The sequence below is a fragment of the Artemia sp. Qi Xiang Cuo genome, chromosome 21, assembly GCF_049724085.1.
Source record: "Artemia sp. Qi Xiang Cuo chromosome 21, ASM4972408v1, whole genome shotgun sequence".
NCBI classification, from domain to species: domain Eukaryota; kingdom Metazoa; phylum Arthropoda; class Branchiopoda; order Anostraca; family Artemiidae; genus Artemia; species Artemia sp. Qi Xiang Cuo.
The window spans coordinates 1,403,130-1,425,550 of record NC_142814.1 but is presented as its reverse complement, the minus strand read 5'-3'; the positions used below and the strand labels follow the sequence as shown (position 1 = coordinate 1,425,550).

Here is a 22,421-nt window from a genome sequence, read left to right as displayed (position 1 = left end):
GTATTTTGGTCTTTCTGAGGAAGAAAAAGGCAAGTGCCAGCTCGGTCGCCTAATCCTTATTAATGTCCAAGAACCAGGCAAATCTAACTATTTTAACATAGACTAGAATTTCCAAGACAAGAGACGAAATAAAGGAATTGACACGAATAATCGAAATTTTGATTTTATGAAGGGGGAGGTGCTAAAAGGTCCCCCAGCATGCTCTTCACGCCTGAAACACCATAGTGTCTTAGACTTCCAAATCCCAAAATTCTAAAACTCTACTGCTGTTCTTTTTTTTCATTCATTTATAAGTTCTTTTTTAAAACTAAACAACCCTTAAGTAAGGGACGATTTACTAAAATGTCGCTAACAGCCAAAGAGTACTGAGGCATTAATTAGGGTGAGGGGAGAGGGGCAACTACCTCCCTAGATTTTTTAAAGCATGTTTTTGCTATTATTATTTAAAAAAGATAAAGAACCCCAAATCCCCCTCCCCTTCTAAACATTGAAAATAGCGTTTTAGTATATTCATAAAAAAAAATTGGTGCCCCCCCAACGTCGTCTAAAGTAGTGTAATTTACTTAATTAACGCAAGTTTGCGTTAATTAAACTTGCTCCTAACGCAAGTTTATCGGATCAACCTATTTTGTGCCTCCCCCCACCCTAAAAAAGCCCTGGATCCGCCGCCGGGACCAGGTAACCCTAACTATCTTAACAGAAACTAGAATTTCCTAGATTATGAACAAAATAAAGGAATTGGCCATAATAAACTTAGCATTGATTTTATAAAGGGGGATTGAGTGGGTTTGAAGGTTCCCCTGAGTCAGAAAATTTTCATTGTGGGAGGGGCGCAAAGATTCAAAAAAAAAATTGCCAGACAAGCTACATATTTAGTTTCAAATATTAAAAGTACCTTGACATGTTGATCTTACACAAGAAGGGAGAGGGAGTTACCTGATCTATCCCCGCTTCTTTAAAAGCGCCCTTGGACTAGGTAAAAAATAAGCATTTTAACAGAGATTAGAATTTCCCTAGATTAGGGACGGTTGCTAAGTAGGATAGCCTGATGGGAAGTTTTTCCATAGCCTGCAAAAGAGACTGAGAGCTGTTTGATTGGTCCTGCTCGAGTAACGCCAAGCGACTTATAGATTACAGCAGCAGTTGGCATTTAGAGTTTGAATGAAATGCTTTAAAACTTTGAGAGAGAGTTAGGAGGGTGTGAATTACTAACACTATAAGGAATTAGTAAGGTGAAATGGTTGTGGAATTTTGTGAATTTATTCCAATGCTCTGGATAAGGCGTATATGCTAGATTCGTGAATACCATGAACTTTGGAGTGTTTTGGATGATAATGTGGATAATAAGTTTTTTGGACGAGGCTGGTTGTTCAGGTAAGCTTGGCTTGATTATGAGTAGCAGTGGCGTGTTCAGATTTTTTCGGGTGGGGGGGGTATAAGGCGTACATGCTAGGTTCATGGATACTATGAACTGTGATTTAAATGATTATGTAGATAATGCGTTTTTAGGACGAGGCTGGTTGTTCAGGTAAGCTTTGCTTGATTATGAGTAGCAGGGGCGTGTTCAGATTTTTTCGGGTGGGGGTATAAGGCGTACATGCTAGGTTCATGGATACTATGAACTGTGTTTTAAATTATTATGTAGATAATGTGTTTTTAGGACGAGGCTGGTTGCTCAGGTAGGCTAGACTTGATTATGACTAACAGTGGCGTATTCAAAATTTTCAGGGGTAGAAGGCGTATATGCCAGGTTCGTGGATAACATGAACTGTTTTTTTAATTAGAATTTGGATGATAAATTTTTTGGATGAGGCTGGCTATTCGGGTAGGCTAGGCTTGGTTATGACTAATAGTGACGTATTCAGAACTTTTGAGGGATATAAGACGTTCATGCAAGTTTCGTAAGTACCAAGAACTTAAGATAGGCTTTATACATATAGGCTATGTATGGTTATGACTAGCAGTGGCGTATTCAAAATTTGGTACTTATGTATTATAGCGACCCCACTTAAGAAGTTTGATCTGATCTGTCTACGTAAAACCGGTTTGTCTGTCTGCTCTCGGAGACAATTAGCTTAGGCACAGTGAGATAAACTACTATATAGGTATATTTTACTTAAACATTTAATATATAGAGTTGGTATTTTGGTTAGGTTATGCATTTAATATAACGTTTTCTGGGTAACCTGCTTTCCATAATTCTTTGTTGTAGTTGTTGTTGTTTGTTGTTCTTTGTTGTCTTTGTTCTTTGTTGTTAGTCCATAATTTTGTTACTAGAGTATTACATTCTCATCTTATTTTGGTATATTTCATTAGGATTGACCTAACTTCGCTCCTTGAGTTGGGTCGCTATAATGCATAAGTACTCATAATTTTTGAGGGGGTATAAAGTGCAAGAGCGTATCCAGGGGAGAATTGTCGGGTTTTACCCCCCCCCTTCCTGGAGCTTTGTCCAATTCTGAAGAAAGTAATAATAAAGCCTATACAATTGTTTAATATGTTTTAAAGTTTTTTTACTCGCTCTTGATAAGGCGTATGTGCTAGATACGCGACTAACATGAAGTTTAGAGTGTTTTGAATGCCAATGTGGTTAATAAGTTTTTTGGAAGAGGTTGGTTGTTAGAGAGGTTGGTAGAATACACCACTTGCAGTGGTGTATTCAGAATTTGTTTGTGGGGGAGAGAGGTTTAAGGCTTATAATAGCCTATGCGAAATTTGTGAGTACCGTGAACTTTAGAGTGTTTTGGATGATGACGTAAATCATAGTTTTTTTGACAAGGGTAATTGTTCAGGTAGGCGAGGCTTGATTATAAATAGCAGGGGTGTATCCAGAATTTTCAAGGAAGTACAACTCTACAAACAATAAAGCAGATAATGCAATGTGGTTGTTCTAATGATAGTGAGTTACAGACGTAAAAATAATTAAATATTTTAGCTACATAACTAATAGCTGCTCTCAGCGAAACAAAAAATAAAATAAACATATGAGTCAACTTACAATAAAATCATTAAAACTAAAAATAAGACGAACAATGCAAGAGTTCTAGTTCCATCAGTCTGAAAAAATCAGCGGTACTGATCAGCGGTATATAATCAAATATACCAAAATATGATGAAAATGCAATACTTTAGTAACAAAATTATGGTAACTACAACAAAGATTTGTCGTAGGGGGGCCGCACAGAAGAGATTATATTAAATACCTAACATGACCTAACCTAACCAAAATACCATCTTTATATATTAAATATTTGATAAAATATATACCTAAAACGTAGATTTCAACTGAGCCTAAGCTAATTGTCTCCGAATTCTGACAGCTATAAGCCGGTTATTGTATGGTCTTGCAAATCCAAATTTTCGAGAGTGTATTGGCTAATACACAAGTACCAAATCATTCAATACTAAAATAATGTAATTCTTTTAAATCAAGCAAAATGATAAACAGTTGTTTTCGTCTGCAATTCACTATCTTTAAAACCATTGCATTGACTTCTTTATTGTTTTTATATTAGGAGGGTGGTGTGGTCTTCGTCGCTATTTGAGGTACGACTTGCTTCAAGCGAGGGGGTGGGAACAAAATTGGTATAATGCTTTTATGTAAAGCGATGATATACCTGACTTTTATTCTCAAAAGTGCGTATATTTGTACTTTGCTTATTTTCGATACGCCCTTATGACTATATTTTTCTTCTGTATCTCCTTTTGCTTGCAATTTTGATTTGATCTTTTTGTCTTTAAATGGCAACTGAGAGGGTGCTCACTCTCTGCAATACTTTCTGTGTACACCTCAGAAAGCCAGGTGTGCGGCACAGTTTCTACTACGCTTGGCACGAGCCACCTGGTGTAAGGGATTTATGAAAGTAAGTCCCCCCTCACAGGCTACTTTATTGACACCCAAGACAGGTAATTCAAAAGAATTTATTAGGGTGCGGGGGGTTCTGATGCTAGGGGGGAGGTATTGGGCGTGAAAAACGCTGAAACATGGCAAATTATATAGAAAACTAAGGGAATCATAGCAAAAAATAGACTAAATCTCTTATTGGCATATTTTCGTTTATGTTTTTCAGACCCAAGGTCCTATTTCGTCATACATACCAGATTTTACACAACAAAATTACACAACAATTATATCGGAAATTGTCTCAGAAGATGTGTTACCACCAAACATATATGCGGGAATTGATTTTTTTTTTTGGGGGGGGGGGTCCTCACATTTCATTATATCTATGTGATGATTTGCTTGCCGATTAATATTGCTCTGATCGACGTGTTTTTTTAATATTAAACTGAAATTGTCTTGCTTTATGTATAGCTCATAATTTTTTCCTTCGTTTCTTTCTTTTCCTTCTTTCCCTCATTTCTCATTTCTCTCCCTTCGGCACTACCCCCTCTTCCACTAACTCTTATTCCGGCTTGCAATATTCAATTTGTGGCAAAATGATATTTTTTAACTTGTTGCCTACCCTTATGAAAGTGGCTTACATCCAGGGGCGTAACTTTTTATGGGGCAGGGGGTAAACTGTCCCCTCCAGATCCAAGTACCCCCCTGACCTCAGTCTTCCCCCTCATGCAGCTGAAATTTAGTTTCTGCAAAAACTCTTGTCAAAACTAAGATAAACCTGCATAATTCAAGTATCCAGAGAAACAGGTCAGTTTCCTTTAGCATATCTTTGCCTTTATGATAATATATGGATAATTTTTCAGTTTTTACCTTCATTTTCATTTATTTTGGGAAAATTGGCTCCAACTTTGCCCCCTCCAGGATTTTGACGAAATTACGTCACTGCTTAAATCTGGTTCTTTGTAATGCCACTCACTATGTAAACATATATGTATGAAAACATATTTCAAACATACATGTTTGACAGTTTTGCTAAACCTGCATGTGAACGCTGCTTACTATTATTCTAGAGTGAAAGGTTTAGATAAAATTACATTTTTATATACTCAAATAAGTTTCTGTGGAATACAACTAGGTACCTAAGAGCCTTAGTGTAAGGAACTACCACCTCGAAATGGACGGGACTATCATATTGACGTCGATATCTTTCTTCTCATTAACCTTCATCGTTAAGAAATTTCATAGTCCCATGAAATTAATCCCCTAGTCCAGCAATGGGTTCGACACCAGTAAAGGGATGCCTTCTCCAGGGACGTACGCAGGGGGGGGGGCTCTGGGCCCGGGCCCCCTCCTGAAATCTCACGATTTTTTTCATTTTCCCATAATTTTCTGATTTTTCTCACAGAATAATGAGTTTGAAGGATTTGCCCCCCCCCCCCTGAAACAAATTGCCCCCCCCCCCCCCGAAACAAATTCCTGCGTACGTGCCTGGCCTTCTCGGTTCCAATGTTACCAACAATTTGCTTTAGCTCGTGGAAACATAACTGTCGACTAATAACATGTTTTTTTTAATTATTCGACGATACTCATCAATTGCGAGGAAATTTAAAAATTAAGACTTTATATATAAAAAAAAAGGTATTTAAAGCCAACAGAAAAATCGTCCCAGAAATTTCTTAAATGAAGAAATTTCCAAATTTTATACTCTGATTCTTTTTTTTAATCTGTGCTCGAAATCTATCTATAATTTTTTTCCAACAACGTTCTGAATTGCTAGAAAATCTTACTAACAACTATTCGTCACAGTTTTGTGTTAGCTCGTGGGAATAAATTTGTAACTATAATTATTCCTAACAATCCTCGTTGAAAAGTCTTCAGGAACAGACCTTAAATTTCGCTGATTCTGTAACTTTGGAACCTTCTCAAGAACCTCGAAGAAGAATTTGATGAAGATTTAATGTTTAATCACGGATGTATTCAGACTCAGTTCTCAGTATTCAGTCTCTAAAATCAGATATCAGACTCAGTATTCAGTCTCTAAAATTATAATGAGGGTTTTTAAACTGTCGTAAGGGCGGCTGAATGCAGAATTTTTGTTCGGGGGGGGGGGTACACAAAAACAACGCATCAAAATTCGTTTATATGCATTTCTGTTACGTTTTTACGACTCAGAGAAACATTTTAGGGGTGTAGGGTTTGAACCCCCTGACCCCTCCCCCTGGATACAGCCTTGGTCGTAAGCCTATGCGACCAATTGAAATATTCCTCGTTTTTTTTGCGACCTGAGTATCAACCAACGCTCATTATCTTTAATCTCCATATGTGGTCTGGGGGATATTTTGAAAGGTGTACAAGAGAGGGTGTTAATAATTCATTTGCTACGTAACAGACCGGAAACATCGCCTATGGTAACGGTAATAAACAGTATTTTCTGACAATTGACGCAAATGTGTTTTTTTCTAGTAGTTGTTAGAAACGGGTAACATTCAAAAGTCTGTATGATCTCGTTTCTGCGATTTCATTTGTTAAATTCTGCAATCCAAAAAAATAATTTGATGTTTTTTTTGTTTTGTTTTTAATGTACATCATTTTATTTCAAAATCCATTTTGATTGGAAAACTAATAGAACAAAAATTAGAAGAAATTTTACTTTCATTAAACATTTATTATACAGGGTTCTCCCTACTGTAGAGGTTTCAAGCTCCTATCTACAAAAATGTGGAATTTTGCTTTTTTTGCCAGAAAAAAAAACACGGATGCGTGTTAATTTTTTTTTTTTTTTTTTTTTTTTTACAGGGGTGATCGTATCGACCCAGTGGTCCTTTTTTGTATAACTCGCCATAAAAAGAGGAAGGAGAGTCTTTTTAGTGCAAAAATTCGATTCTTCAAAAATGTATTTTTTGGTCAAAATATCAGAAATGTTGTTAAATTTACTATGTTTTCCCGGCGCTTTCTAAAGAACAAACTCCTTCGACAGACCCTCGGAATAACACTCTCCGTGGTCCTTTAAATTCAGATAGTAATGCACTCGGGGCGGGAATAAGACCTTGCAGAAGCTAAAAAATTTGGGACCCTATTATTTAGAGTTGATTTGTTTTAAATATTGAAATAATTCTTCCAGAGACCTCATATTTAGGCCATGATTAGGCTTCTTCAAGAAGTGGCCAGAATAGGAACAACTTTTTTCTCATTGCAGTCTCGGGTTTTGGATTTTCTCGTTCCTCAAAAAGTTTTGAGGAACGAGAACTACTTGAACCATTCAGTAGAATAGTACAAAACTTGCTAAGTTTTAGTTATTTCTCAAAAGATATCTCAAACATTTATTAAATCTTATCTAAAAAAAATTAATTTGTTTCATATCTGTTGTGGCGATGTCTCAGGCTAGCAATGGGTCGCAAAAATAGATTTTTGTAATTTGTGTAATGTTTTCGTTTCGTTAATTAGAATTAAGCCTTTCATTTAGTTTTGCCATGGCCCTAGGACCTTTAGAGCAACAAAAGTCAATTATTATTGTTATTGTCATACAGGTATGTATTGAGAACGTTCTCAAGTTAGATATGAAGCACAGAAAGAAGTTTTTGTAATTTATGTAATGTTTTCGTTTCAACAGCGTGAATTAATCAGAATTGAACTTTTCCTTCTGTGTTCCCAGAATTTTATTTTTTCACACAGAATGCCCCTAGTGTGCCCACAGAATTGTGGGCACACTGGGGTACAATGTGTGCCCCTGGACTTCTAGAACAATAAAAACAAATGATTATTATTATCATATATGTTTATATGGAAAATGTTCTCAGGATAGTAATGGAGAACAGAAATTTTTTTTTCATTCATGCAGTCAAATTTAATTAGAATTGAATTTTACATTTTTTATTGCCATTGCCCTAGGGTCTTAGAACAATAAAAATTAATTATTTTTATTATTATCATATATGTTTATATGGAAAATGTTCTCAGGCTAGTAATGGCGCACAAAATTTTTTTTTATTCATTAAATTAATTAGAATTGAATTTCACTTTGTATTGCCCTAGGGTTTTAGAACAATAAAAATTAATTATTTTTATTATTATCATATATGGTTGTGGAAAGTGTTCTCAGGCTAGTAATGGCGCACAGAAACTATTTTTTTTCATTCATGCAGTCAAAATTAATTAGAATTGAATTTTTTATTTTGTATTGCCATTGGTTTTAGAGCAATAAAAATTAATTATTTTTATTATTACCATATATGTATATATTGAAAAAGTTCACCTGGACCCCAAAGATTAGGGTATCCTTGGGCTGCTACCAATATAATACGACTTTACATGCAGGTACTCTTAAAGGAATTTCCTTTTTCTGCAATTGAATCTCAGCAAATTCACCTAATTTTGACTGTGAACTATAAATAGACCACAATAACTTTTAATTTGTGAATGACTTCGGATGTTAGATTTATTTCTTGTGTTATTAAATGTGTTTAGATCTGACAAGTCTTTAAAGTTGCGACAGGATAAGTAAATAAAATAAAGTTTCCCTTATTATTCTTCTTAGTGGTATGTCTTTGAACTTTGACCTCGGGAATACTTTGCTTTCCAGGTGGCGTATGTCACGCAAAGCTTCAAGTAAAAATATGCATTTTCTCATAAACTGTAATCGGCTGATCAAACCCAGGCTGGTAAAGACAAAAGATCCATTTTGACTTATCAATACCTTGAAATGGGCTTTAGAATCAATTCTGACTAACTTTTCCCCTAATTAATCTCGGGGTTTAAAAAGATAGACCTATGAGTCAGTGGCGGATCTAGGATTTTTTTTAGGGGGGGGGGGCGAAAAATAGGTTGGTCCGATAAACTTGCATTTGGAGCAAGTTTAATTAACGCAAACCTGCGTTAACTTTGTTAGGGGGGCGTGCGCCCCCCTCGCCCCACCCCCTGGATCCGCCACTGCTATGGGTATCCTTAAAGACACAAAGGTGGGAGCATTTCAATCAGAAATATAATCTTCTTTCTCAGATATTTATGTAAAATTTGTGATGTAGGTATTCCTGCCATACTTTGCACCAATTTTACTGGGTTTCCACGATGTCACCGCAATTTTACTCACTTTACCGAGTTTTATCGAAATCTCGGTCGGACGGTACACCGCATTATCGAAATCTTGGTCGGATGTCAAAGCAAATTTTACTCACTTTACCGAGTTTTATCGAAATCTCGGTCGGACGGTACACCGCAATATCGAAATCTCGGTCAGATGTCACCGCGATTTTACTCACTTTACCGAGTTTTATCGAAATCTCGGTCGGACGGTACACCGCATTATCGAAATCTCGCTCAGATGTCACCGCAATTGAACTCACTTTACCGAGTTTTATCGAAATCTCGGTCGGACGGTACACCGTAATATCGAAATCTCGGTCGGATGTCACCGTGATTTTACTCACTTTACCGAGTTTTATCGAAATCTCGGTCGGACGGTACACCGCAATATCGAAATCTCGCTCGGATGTCACCGCAATTTTACTCACTTTACCGAGTTTTATCGAAATCTCGGTCGGACGGTACACCGTAATATCGAAATCTCGGTCGGATGTCACCGCAATTGAACTCACTTTACCGAGTTTTATCGAAATCTCGGTCGGAAGGTACACCGTAATATCGAAATCTCGGTCGGATGTCACCGCAATTTTACTCACTTTACCGAGTTTTATCGATATCTCGGTCGGACGGTACACCGCAATATCGAAATCTCGGTCGGATGTCACCGCAATTGTACTCACTTTACCGAGTTTTATCGAAATCTCGGTCGGACGGTACACCGAAATATTGAAATCTCGGTCGGATGTCACCGCAATTTCACTCACTTTACCGAGTTTTATCGAAATCTCGGTCGGACTGTACAGTCGTCAATAAAAATAAGCAACCACTCGACTAGATCTCATACCTCCTCCTCTCCGAGGTTTCAGCCCCTTCTCCAGCACAACAGCTTACGAAACGTAGATAACTGAGTTTAACTGTTGCAAATAAATAATTAGGTTTAGCTGATTTTACAGTTTTTCTAGAAATATGGGAGATAAGTACTACCGAACAAAGGATTATTATTTTTCAAAGGAAAATTAAATGAATTGCAAGAAAATTAACCCCATCAAGCTAAATTTATTGTAATTATGATTGTATTGTTTTCTAGAAATAAATGTAATATATGATTGTTTTTCTAGAAATATGGGATATAAGTACAGAACAAAAAATTTATATTTTTTAAAGGAAAATTAAATGAATTGCAAGAAAATTAACCCCATCAAGCTAATTTATTGTAATTATGATTGTATTTTTTCAATTTCAGCTGTAAAGAGAATATCAAGTAAGGTAGCATATTATTTCTTCCTAAAACAACCAAGTATGATTCAGTTCGTGTGTAGAATTTTTTTTTAGAGGGGGTATAAATAATAATTTTTTTTTTGATAATTTGATTAAAAAATGCCCAGAAATTTTGAGAACAAGTTTGAATTTTTTCGGGGGTGGGGGTCCTGAAACCCCCTTGGATGTGTTCCTGCCCTGATTTTACCTTAGGGCTTTTGTTGTATTTTTTCTAAAGTTGGAATTTTTTCCCAATGCTTAAGAACGACTCCTGAAACACAAGGTTTGTTAAGGTTTGTGTAAAAGTACTAAAACTATAACGTAAAGAGCGAGGTATTGAAGAGGAGCTATATATACGTAGTAATTTCTGTTCGTCAGAAGTTTTAATGTTGCTCCTTACTTTCAGTTGAAAAAACTCGTTTTTTATTTTATTTTATTTTAAAAGCAGATAAAACCGGTCTTTCAAAATGTGACGAAGTCAGAAATTTTTAGATTGTGCAAGGGCACAGTCAGGTCCTACCGATTGGTGGACCAAAGAGTTTTTATTTACGGCTGTGAGGCTTCCAATTAGCCGTTTTTGTGTCCAACTTCCAAATTTTCCTGTGGGGGCACTACCTTTGCATGGTATCTTAAGAGCCGTGAGAAATTAACACTTTTGTAATATGATCTTATTACTGCCTTGGTGCCTATTCAATTTTATTCAATTTTAAACTTTTCATGTGACAAAAAATTGAAATTTTTGACCGAAATTGAATTTGACCTATTAGCAAGAATTTTCAAAATTAACAGAAGCCTTTATCAACGGTAAAAAAAAAGATAAAACAAAAATAATTCAAATCATCTAAAAAAACAAATAAAATAAGACCACAAGAAAGAGAGAAAAGAGAACAAAAGACAAACAAATAAATAAACTCACATTTTAATAAAACTTCCTCAATACAGTAATCCGATCATATTACAAAAGTGAGTTTATTTGCTTTTTTTTCTTTTTTTCTCTCTTTCTTGTTGTGTTGTTTTTTTGTTTTTGTTTAAAGGATTTAAATTATTTTTGTTTTCTCTTTTTTCTTTACCGTTGATAAAGGTTCCCGGATGTGGAGTTGAAATATTCGGAACATTCTTATTAATTAATGTTTTTTTTTGTTGTGTTTGTTTTTTAGTACGTTTTGTTCACTGCTTGATTTAAATTAAACCCGTTTTTCTCTCTCTTTCGATTAAACCCGTTTTTCCCTTTCTTTCTTTTTTCTTTATTTCTATTGAACCTGTTTTTCTCTTTCTTTCTTTTTTCTTTCTTTCTATTAAACTTTCTTAAATTCTTGTAAACAGTGAAATATTAACTAAATAAAAATTGTAATTAGTGAAAAATTATTTTGGCGTTTGTCAGGCGCATACGCATGAACTTTCTTGGGTGATGGCCCAATAAAAACGAGAATTTGAATAAGAAGCTTCCATAAAATTAGGGAAATTTGGCCTTCCCCAACCTCTTCCGTACTTCTCTGGCGTTGGTACCATAGCGGTGCTAAGACCTAATTGAAATTTCGTTAATTAATAATACCAGCTCTGAGTCTGCAGAATGAAGTTTTCGGCTAACCGTTAGTTAAATAAGAAAATAGCAGCAATAAGATTGCAAAGTAAACTGGAGATTAGATTGAAACAACAGGAAACGTGTTATCTTAAAACATTGACGCTGATCTAGAACTTTTACAGAATCAATATCTTAGTCCAGTATTACGGATAACTGATGACCTAAATTCTTTAAAATGAGGGAATTTCGGCAGAAACATATCTTTTTGCGCAAAAGAGTACTTTAAAAAAGTATCTATTTTCAAGATACAATACGTGTCCTGTTGAGCTTCTTCTGTAACTCTCGGGGACAACTCTCCCAGGCGGATGATTGTTCAAATTCTAGATAATTGAAATGAACAGTGGAATATACAAAAAAGAAAATGGTAGAACAAAAAAGTGAGACAATAGAAATCGCTCGTCTTGCATTCAGGTCACTTGAATAGAACTAATGAGCATCAGACTCAGCGCACTACCATTGACTTCATAAAGTGTGAATTGGTCGTATTCAGGACTTATATTTCGGGGGGGGGGGAGAAAATCATCTCGTGGACAAGTATTTTAGATATATTACATATATTTTTTCTGCTTTTACACGATTTGAGCAAAAATTCAGGGGGGATTATCAAACCAGATAACTTTCTGGATACGGCCATGCCTCCTATCTGTCATTTAAATTAATTTACATCAATAAGCTCAGGGACCATGGAGATCCTAAAATTAAAAAAAGAGAGTAATATTAGGTTTGGGGCACGAGTCTTCTAAAAACGGGCCCACACCCTTTTTCAATTGGCTTGATGGTTATACCTGAAGATGTTTGGGACGAGGAGAACCCCTGGATAAAGGAAACATCAGTTCACCTCAAAATGGACCAAAACTTTTTATTTTACTCCACAATTTAAATTACACCGTAAGCCCCTAGAAAAAGGGCTTTGAAATGGCCAAAAAATTTGTTTCATTCGGCATGAAACTTAAATGGTTCTTAGAGGATCCAGACTTACACAGCAATCAAAGAAAATATTAGTTTACCTGGAATGTGGTCTGGAAAGGTTATCAAAGACTTTTTTTTCTGAACGGCTTGAAACTGACAACCACAAATCACTGGGCCAAGGGTATCCTAGTACACAAATAAAAATTTAGATGTTTAAGATATTCAATTGAAAAATCATCAAGATCAAGTCAAATTCTCCTTTGTTTTCCTTTGTATATACAGGGTTTTATTAAGATGTCATGAATCTAAACCGTATGGCTTTAATAACCTCAGTTCAAACTTCAGTCCAAATAGTCTAGGTAACTTAATAAGATTGGAAATTGGTGCTAGTCTCTTCAAAAAATCATCAATGTCATCTAGCGTTTGGCGTTTCTTGCATTTGTTTAGTATGAAAATAAGGCAATATTAGTATAAATAGAATAAAAATATATATAAAAGAATAGTATATAATAGAATATATAACAGAATAGTATATATAAAAGTATAAATAGGCAAAACTGTTCGATCTCATTAAAAAAAAAATAACACAATTAAGAAGTTTGACAAAATAATTTGACAAAATTTGGCAAAAGGGCGAAGTTTCACCAAACACTAGATGGCGGTGGTGATTTTTTCGATAGTGAAGCCAGTTTTCACTTTATTAAGTTGGCCTGCTATATTCAAGGAACAAAAAAATTAATCAGTTAGCTGGTGGAACATAGAGGGGGATGGAAAATGAACAGGAAGGACAATTTTGTTGAACCCCGTCATAATAGCCTAGATCACAAAAAGAGATAAAAATGAGTTAATTCTATTGTAATTAGCCTTGGCAGTGACCTGGTGAGTAATTATCGTGCTAGGATTTATATCAAAATATTATTTATTCTAATATATATTGTATATCAAGGGTGTATTCAAGATCTTTGTTCGGGGGTGTATTTTCCATGCAGGGTGTTACACAAAAACGCATCAATTTGTTTATATGCATTTTTGTTACCGCTTCCACGAGTCGGACAAAGATTTAATTTTTTTGGGAAGGGGGGGGGGGGGGTTCAAACTTAGTAAACTTCCCCTCCCCTGGATACGGTTATTTTAGATACTATTGATATTACTTATAATCTATATTATCAATAATTTTAATTAATATTAGTATAAATAATTAATATATAATATTATAACTAGTACATAATTAATGTCCTATATAGTCTACATTATGTATAATTTAAATTATTTATAACTACTTACAGGAATTCTTATTCGGTGTAATAGTTGTTTCTAAAGTCTAAATCTATATATTTATATGATTGAAGAAATTTACTATGTTTTTTGTTCCTGTAATTTTTTTTTATTTCAATATCATAAGAATTTACCAAAAAAGTAAAGTATTGTCTGCAAATTTGTAAACAAGTAGATTGGATTTTTTTTTTCTTTTTTTTTACGGCTTAGTACATATTCACATTTTATTTTATTTTTTTAGCATTTTCGCATTTTTTTTTACACTTTCAGTTCATTGTTAAGGAGCTTTTCTTCTCATTAAGGTTACCAAAGTTAAATTTGACCTTCAGCATGTTTTGCCATGTATTTTATACATATTTAAGTATCAAAATTTAAGTTAAATTAAACCTTTAGCATGTTTTCGCTGTGTATTTTATACATATTTAAGTATCAAAATTTAAGTTAAATTAGACCTTCAGCATGTTTTCACCATGTATTTTGTACATATTTAAGTCCAAACTATGTTTTATTTTATCTTTTTAAAGGTTTGAAAAAACTGGAGTCAATTGGGAGGGGGTATCTATCCCCTAGATTCCCCTCTAGACTGTGAAAAATGCAGTTTTTGGTATTTCTATTGGAAAAATGTCTTTCTGGTATTTTAATTGATGAATTAAAAAAAAACAGAATTGCCATCCGAAATCTTGAAACAATAGATTTACCACCTTCCCCCCACATTTTTTTGCGAATTGATGTCACTGTTTAAAAACCTCTGCATCTTTTATTTTAAGACTAAGTAAAAAGTTTTTTCTTAATACGTGGCCCTTCTGGAGTTTTGGGCCTTCTACCAAAATAAATCCACGCATTCCCTCCTGGCTTAGACCTATGTGCTATGAAATTATCTTTTAAATACAGTCCAATCAATCAAACATTTTATTCCTACTATAAGAAATCTACTTTTACAACCACTAAGCAGTTTTCTGGACCATGAAGCTTGACTTTTTTTCTTTTTACTTTTTTTTAATCCCACCTCCTCTCCTCTCAGTGGCACCAATCAAATAGAAAATAAAAAGAAACCCTTTTAAAAATTTACAAAAAAAAAACTAAAACGCCACCTACAACTCTAAAATTCATAAAAATAGCAGCCGAAGAGTGGTCTTCCCATTATTGTACTACTAGTTGGGGGCTCACACGCTTGACTTGTTGGGGGCTCACAATAAAATAATAAAACGCCTAAAATACAAGAAACAAAATTACTGAATACACGGAAAAAAAAACAAGAATATACACTAGAATACAGCAACACACTAACAAAATAAAAGTGAAGCAACAACAAATTAAAACAAATTGCTGTCTGGTTGGCCTATAAGGCAGACATAACCTTGTGTATCAAACAGTTCGTGGTAACGAACTGTAAGTAAAGAGCGACCCGGCTCAATTGTAAACGAAACTCTAAAAGACGGAATTTTGATACCAATAGATATATAAAAAGAATCGGCTTTTTATGCTGATTTCAAATATATGAATTTTAGTCTTACTCATCAAAGGTTACGAGCCTGAAATTTTTTAATCTTTTTTTCAAAAATGGGGGCAACAGCTCCTGAAAGTCAAGTGATCTCACTGAAAGTCACACCATCATATTCAGCGTATCAGAGAACACTACTGTATAAGTTTGAAGCTCCTATCTGCAAATATGCGGAACTTTGTATTTTTTGCCAGAAGAAAGATCACGAATGCGTGTTTATTTGGGTTTTTTTCCCAAGGGTGATCTTATCGACCCAGTGGTCCTAGAATATCAGGAGAGGGCTGAGTCGAACGGAAATTAAAAGTTCTAGTGCCGTTTTTAAGTGACACAAAAAACTGGAGGGCAACGAGGCCTCCTCGCCCGCCCCTTTTTTCCCTAAATCGTTCGATCAAAATTTTGAGATGGCCACATTGTTCATCATAGGTAAAAGGCCCAGTAACTATGCTCTTGGGTATAATATGACCCCCTCCCCACAGCCCCAGGAAAAAGGTCTTTAAGTTATGAAATTTGCCCACTGTTTGAGCATAGTATTTGCTATTGGGATGTAGGCATACAATTTTGGGTGGGGGGCGGTGAATTTTCTGGTGAAGACTTTTCCACGGGAGAATGTTCCATGGGGAGGGAAGTTTCCAGGGAGTGAACTTGTCAGGGGAAATTATGCACTGGGGGAATTTGCCATAGTTCCTATAAATAAATTATTTGGATATGTCTTGCTTTCTCTTTTCTGTCTCAATTTTACGCACAGAGTGGTTAATAGTAATTGTCCGGGGTAAATTTTCACCGGGATTGAGTTATCTAGAGGATATTTCGGTGGGGAGGGGGTTTCTCCGTGGAGGTGGGGCCAGATTTCCTGGCATTATTTAAAAAACGATCAGAAATTAAATTAGAAAAACAAATTTTTTCGACTGAAAGTAAGGAGAAACATTCAAACTTAAAGCAAAAAGAAATTATTCGTATATAAAGGGGGTTCCCTCCTCCTTAATACCTCACTCTTTACGCTAAAGTTTCAATTTTTTCCCAATTCTTTAAGAATGAATCCTTAAACAGAAGGGCCATTCAATTAGATCAATAAGACGCTTTTTTAAAAGTACTAAAAAACTTTAGCGTAAAGAGCTAGGTGTTGAGGAGGGGACAACCCCCATTATATACGTAGTAATTTGTGTTCGTTTTTAAGTTTTAATGTTGCTCCTTACTTTCAGTTGAAACTTGTTTTGTTTATTTAATTTTTCTGTCTGAAATTGGCTTCATGGTTTTAAGAATTGATCAGAAACAGACATTTAGACGTGTTTCCTAGGAATAACCGATACGACATACAAATCATAACTTGATTTTATTTCAATCATTTGCTTTCATTTCTGCATAATTGTGGTCTTTACAACAATGTATATTTCTCTCTAAAATACCTAAATTTTTTAAACCCCCAAGTTCCAGCTTAATCCCCCAAACTGTTCCCGAAATATTGCAGATAAGCTATTTTGACATTCCGACAACTCATAGTGTCATTCGAATTAGCCACGGCTTTCAAGCTTTCCATTACTTCCACCAAGTTGATTTTAATTCACAATCGCTGAACAAAACCCCTAAATGAACTTTAGTGGTAACAAACATTGACTACTAAACTTATCATTATCACAAAGTCATAGTGTGATGACTTTGTCACTATGACTAATGACACTGTCATAGTGTCAAGTCATAGTGTCATCCCGACAAGTCAAGTCATAGTGTCACTTGCTACTTGACAGGAATAGATTCTAAGACTCAAAAGGCCTTTTGTGCCAAAATGTTTCGGTGGATTGGATACAATAACTGTTTAGACCCCCCTCCCCCGAACACAGAACTTAAAATTCTTAAATTTTACTGTCTATTTTGCCTATACAGCAGGGATAACCCTGTCTTTGAAATAGGCTACATGATTTTAAGTTTCTGATCAGGAACAGACATTTGGATGTGTTTCCTCGGAATGCTAGACATGATAGACAAGTCGTAATTTGATTTTATTAATATGATCTGCTCTGATGGAGGGCACTTAGTTTTTCTAAATTTAGTGTGGTTATGCAAACCTGTGCATCGTTATGATACAGGGGGAGATAAAAGTTTATTGATATTTCTGGCAACTTGGAAAATTGTATTATCCTGAAATATTTTGTTGGTTTAGTTTTCCCTAAGTTTGTCTTGAGGCTTCTAAACTGTGATTTCCCTTCCTTTAAACCTGGTTGCGCACGCCATGAACGGGGGAAGTAATTCAGGCTTGGTACGGTGTGGCGGAACTGTTCCACTGATAGTAGAATAAGTGACGCTCAAAGATATACACCCAGTGGCAGAGAGTGGAGTTTTGAATTTGTCGGTAAATCTGTGCATCGTTGTGGTGTAGGGAGAGATAAAAGCTTATTCATATTTCTGCAAACTGAAATTATTTGCAAACTGAAAAACTGAATTATTTGAAATATACTGTTGATTTAGTTCTCCCTAAACTTTTTTTTTAAGGTTTCTAGAAATGGTCCCCCTTGCTTTACGTGACCCATCCCATGAGAACTGGAAGTCAGCCAGGGATAGCGCGAATTGTCACGGCGTGGCAAAAGTATGTCCCAGGTCGTGGGACAATCGAGGCTCCAAGATGTACACCCAATGACAGAGAGTGGAGTTTTGAATTTGTCGGCAAATCTGTGCATCGTTGTGATATAGGGAGTGATAAAAGTTTATTAACATTTTTAGAAGCCTGAAAAACTGCATTATTGTGAAATTTCTTGTTGGTATAGTTTTCCCAAAATTTTTTGAGGTTTTTAGACTTCGATTTCCCTTGCCATAAACCAAGTGGCGTGAGCAACGAGTGTCGGAAGCACATGAGGCAGGGCACGTTGTGGTAGAAGTGTGCCACAGGTGGTAAAATAATTAGACACATCAGGTAGCAGACAGTGGCGCTTTAAGCTGTTCGGTGAATCTGGAGGTCTTTACAAAAAGGATAAAAATTTGCAAAAAGGATACTAGGGACGTTCATAAGGCCTCGGGGCCGTACCTCCCTTTTGAAATCCTAAATTTTTCTGAAATTCTTATTCAAATTATCAAATTTTTTTCCCCTTCCTCTGAAAAAATTCTTGCGTACTTGTCTGTCTCAAACAAAGAATTAGTTCATACTCGGGGTTTCGTATCTCTTGATTTCAACTTCAGGTTGAGATTCTGCAATGCAAGGGTAAATATTATTTTAAAATTAATTAATTTTTAGATTTAAAGGTAATTGACTAATTTTTGGACCAACTGAGTAAATTTTGTTTGCGAAGAAATACTATTGTTGATATAAATTTCGAGATTTTTTTTTTTTTTAGTATTTACTTGGAGTAGCCTTTCAGATATTTGGCAATCAATCATACTTCATCTCAACGATGTCTTAGCCATCTCAACCTTTTTCTCATTATTGCCCTGGAAAGTGGGATAGAACTAAGGGGGACCATCACACTCTAACTCCAAACTTTTGGCGCTGAGATTTAAATGTTATGTCTAGGCGTTTCAAAAATGGATGCTTCAACGCAAGAGCAAAATGACAAAAGACTAATTTTGTCACAATGCTTTGAGAATAAAAGCGCCCTCATTTAATTGCTCTTGAGAATGAAGTCCCCCTCATGTACCAATGCTGGCTTCGGGAGAACAATATAAAGTGGGAAGCTAAAACTCTTCTAAATTTAGATCATGCCATGGATTAGAGTGTCTTTTTTTCTTTTTTCTTTTAGGTTTGCTAGAGTCCAGGGCGCGGGAGTATATTTGAAAACTAATATTAATAAGACTTGAGTCTCATTCAATATTAGACTAGTTAATGCCAAGCTTCAGGTGATACCGGACCCGTTCATAGTAAAGCCCCATTCACAATAAGATATGACTAATACCATGATTTAGCTAGCGCTAATTTGAACCAAAGAGAATCTTGCATAGAATATTTAGGCCAATTAGAAAATTCTATGAAAAAACATCATTGGTTCAAATTAGCGCTCGCTAAATTTCGTTATTAGTAAAATCATTGTGAATGCGCTCTAAGATTTACCTAAGTTTCAGAGCTGGATTGAGCCAACATTAAAGTTTACCTTGTTTAAGCTCTTTAGAAATTACTTCAGAACAGTAAATTTGAGAGATGCTTTCTTAATCCTTAGCTGTTTGGAAGAAAAAGACACCCCCAAACATCAAGCAGTGTTAATGAAAATTACACCATAAGATTCAGCATACCAGAGAACCCTAGGCTACTGTAGAGGTTACAAGCTCCTATGTACAAAAATGTGGAGTTTTGCATTTTTTGCCGAAAGAAAGATCACGGATACGTGTTTATTTTATTTTTATCAATTTTTTTTCTTCAGGGGTTATCGTATCGAACCAGTGATCGTCGAACATCGGAAGAGGGTTCATTTTATCGTGCCCTTTTTAAGTGACCAAAAATATTGGAGGGTAGCCCCCCTCCCGCGCTGATTTTTCCCCAAAGTTGCCTGACCAAAATTTTGAGATAACCATTTTTTTTAACGTAGTCGAAAAATATAATAGCTGTGCCTTTAAGGATGACATGACCCCCCACAGTCCCGGGGGGAAAGGCTGCAAGCTATGAACTCAGCCCATTGTTTATATATAGTATTTGTTATTGGGAAGTATACAGACGTTTTCCAGGGGGAATTTTTCTGGTGGAGTGGGGGAGATTACGTGGGAGGATCTTTCTCCCACGTAGTTTTTTGTGGGGGAATTTTTCGTGGGGGAAAGGAATTTTCCATGGAGGGGGAGCCATATTTCCAAGCATTATTTACAAAACGATCAGAAATTAAATAAAAAAAAGATTTTTTTCAGTTGAAAGTAAGGATCAGCATTAAAACTTAAAACGAACGGAAATTATTACGTATATGAGGGGGGTTGCCTCTCCTCAATACCTCGCTCTTTACATTAAGGTATTAAGGGCTTATTATTCTACGGCCTTTGTGATTCAGGCGTCATTCTTAAATAGCTGGAACAAAAAATCTAACTTTAGCGTAAAAGGCGAGGTATTGAGGAGAGGCGGCCCCCTCATATGGGTAATAATTTCTGTTGGTTTTAAGTTTTAATGTTGCTCCTTACTTTCAGTTGAAAATAAACTTGTTTTTTTTTATTTAATTGTGACAAGATCTGCCACTGATCAGCATGACCGTGTATGGCGTTTGACAGTAAAATCGTTTATGTTTGAGTTGAAACCAGTTTATGATGCTGAGAACCTAACTTTCCCTCGTTTCTCAATAAACACCCCCATAATGGCTGCTAATAATGAGTCTCTATCGATCAAACGGCTCTCTATCTTTTTGATTGTCCGTATTTTGGCAAATTCCATTTCTCCAGACCTAACTTACCAAGGCTGGGGAATAAATATGCGGAATCTGAGGGATTATTTCATTTATTGTTTCTGAATGACTTCCTCCTGCAAGATAAATTGATTGGGACCAACATTTCCCCCAGAAAATAGTTAGGTCTGCTCTGGATTTGAGATAGGGCTTTACTTTTGTATATGACATATTATGTGGAAATATTAAGTCTTACGCTGGAAGCAATTATGAAGCGGTGTAATCCGTATCTCGTGTCTTGTTGGGTGATTTCCTTTGTCCTCCCCTAAATCGTGTTGAACACGAGTTGGAGAAATTGTTATTAATAAATTATATAGTGCACATGTTTTGAAAGTGATACCAAAAAAAAAAAAAAAAAATCTTTTCCATGTAGGTAGAAACAGTGCTTTGTTAACTCACGTATTAACCGCTCAGAAGTCAAGCTCATAAGACAATAAGAGAAAAGTCCCCTAAAGAATACTCACTGTTGAATTTATTTATTTAAGAAAATTAAATTGTAAGAAAATCGTTGCTTAGAAAATATTTAGAGTGTTTTAGTTTTTATTTTTGTGCTTAATTAATTATGTATTAAGTATTTATGTGCATAGAGAATGTGCATTTAAGATGCATTTAAAGACGAGGTAGGGATGATCTTCATCCTTAATGCATTATGTCGAATTGGAACAGAGTAACATTTTCTTAAAAAAAGTAACAAATATTTTTATTCTTAGTTACTAATCCCTATTTCCGGGAAATATTTTCTTACTGTGGAAGACAAAAATTTATTCAACTGTAAAACATACAAAATAGTGGACTTGGTTCGATTGTTTTCTAAAGGTATATTTTAAATTTTGTCAACAGGATCGATTCTACTTTGACTAGGCTGTAGTTTTGCCCTATCTTAGGGAACATACTTTTTTATAATTGGAAACAGCTTATTTCCATAACTATTCCCATGCCTCTACACAATGATCCCCCTCCTTTAGATGGGGGCTAAGAACTGCAATTTCTGAAAAAAAATTATTAATGGTATAAGAATTTTCTTTCTATCTATTTCAAGATAAAAAGATAAAATATATTAAAGATAAGGTAAATAAAAATAGATTTTTATGTATTTCAACACTCACTTGTAGGAAAAGAAATGCTCGGACTTCTTCGTTACTAATCCTTGTCCCTAAGGCCTATCTTTAGTGTGTTATGTAAAGAGTCAATCTAGGGGTATGGTGCTAAATCCAAAAAAGTGGACTTGATCAGATTGGTTTCTAGAATTGCTCTAGCTACATTTTCTCAAAAACGTTGACCACAAACAGTTTTGGCTCTATACTAAAGAACTAATTTTGTACGACTAAAACGAACTAACCCCACATTTGTCCATACCTTTATGTAATAGACCCCCCCCCCCCAGGTGGTGAGTGAAATGGATCGCTATATGTAAAACAAAATTTAGTGGAAGGAAATATACTGTTTACCTATTTCTACCCATATCCCCTGAAAAAACACTCTGACCCCCTCCTTCCGTACGTGCCACACCTGTGATCATTATAATGGCCATATAGCGGAAAATGTATATATGCTATTTCCACTAAAATATTAAATGCCTGCTTCAGTAATTGAACTTCAAAAGTGAGCATTTACGTTTATTTTACAAAATTCTTAGCTCAA

At 35.4% G+C, this 22,421-nt stretch overlaps 1 protein-coding gene across 2 annotated transcripts in view; it reads left to right on the top strand.

The window, feature by feature from the left end:
• Positions 1-1,179: 1,179 nt before the first annotated feature.
• The window catches only part of LOC148939132 (protein kinase C-binding protein NELL1-like), a 145,361-nt gene continuing 124,119 nt past the window's right edge, over positions 1,180-22,421 (top strand). For both annotated transcript variants that reach the window (XM_089106604.1, XM_089106603.1), the window contains exon 1: positions 1,180-1,374. In XM_089106604.1, the coding sequence (XP_088962730.1) occupies positions 1,308-1,374 (67 nt within the window). In that variant the 5' untranslated portion in view covers positions 1,180-1,307. The remainder of the gene's footprint in view (positions 1,375-22,421) is intronic.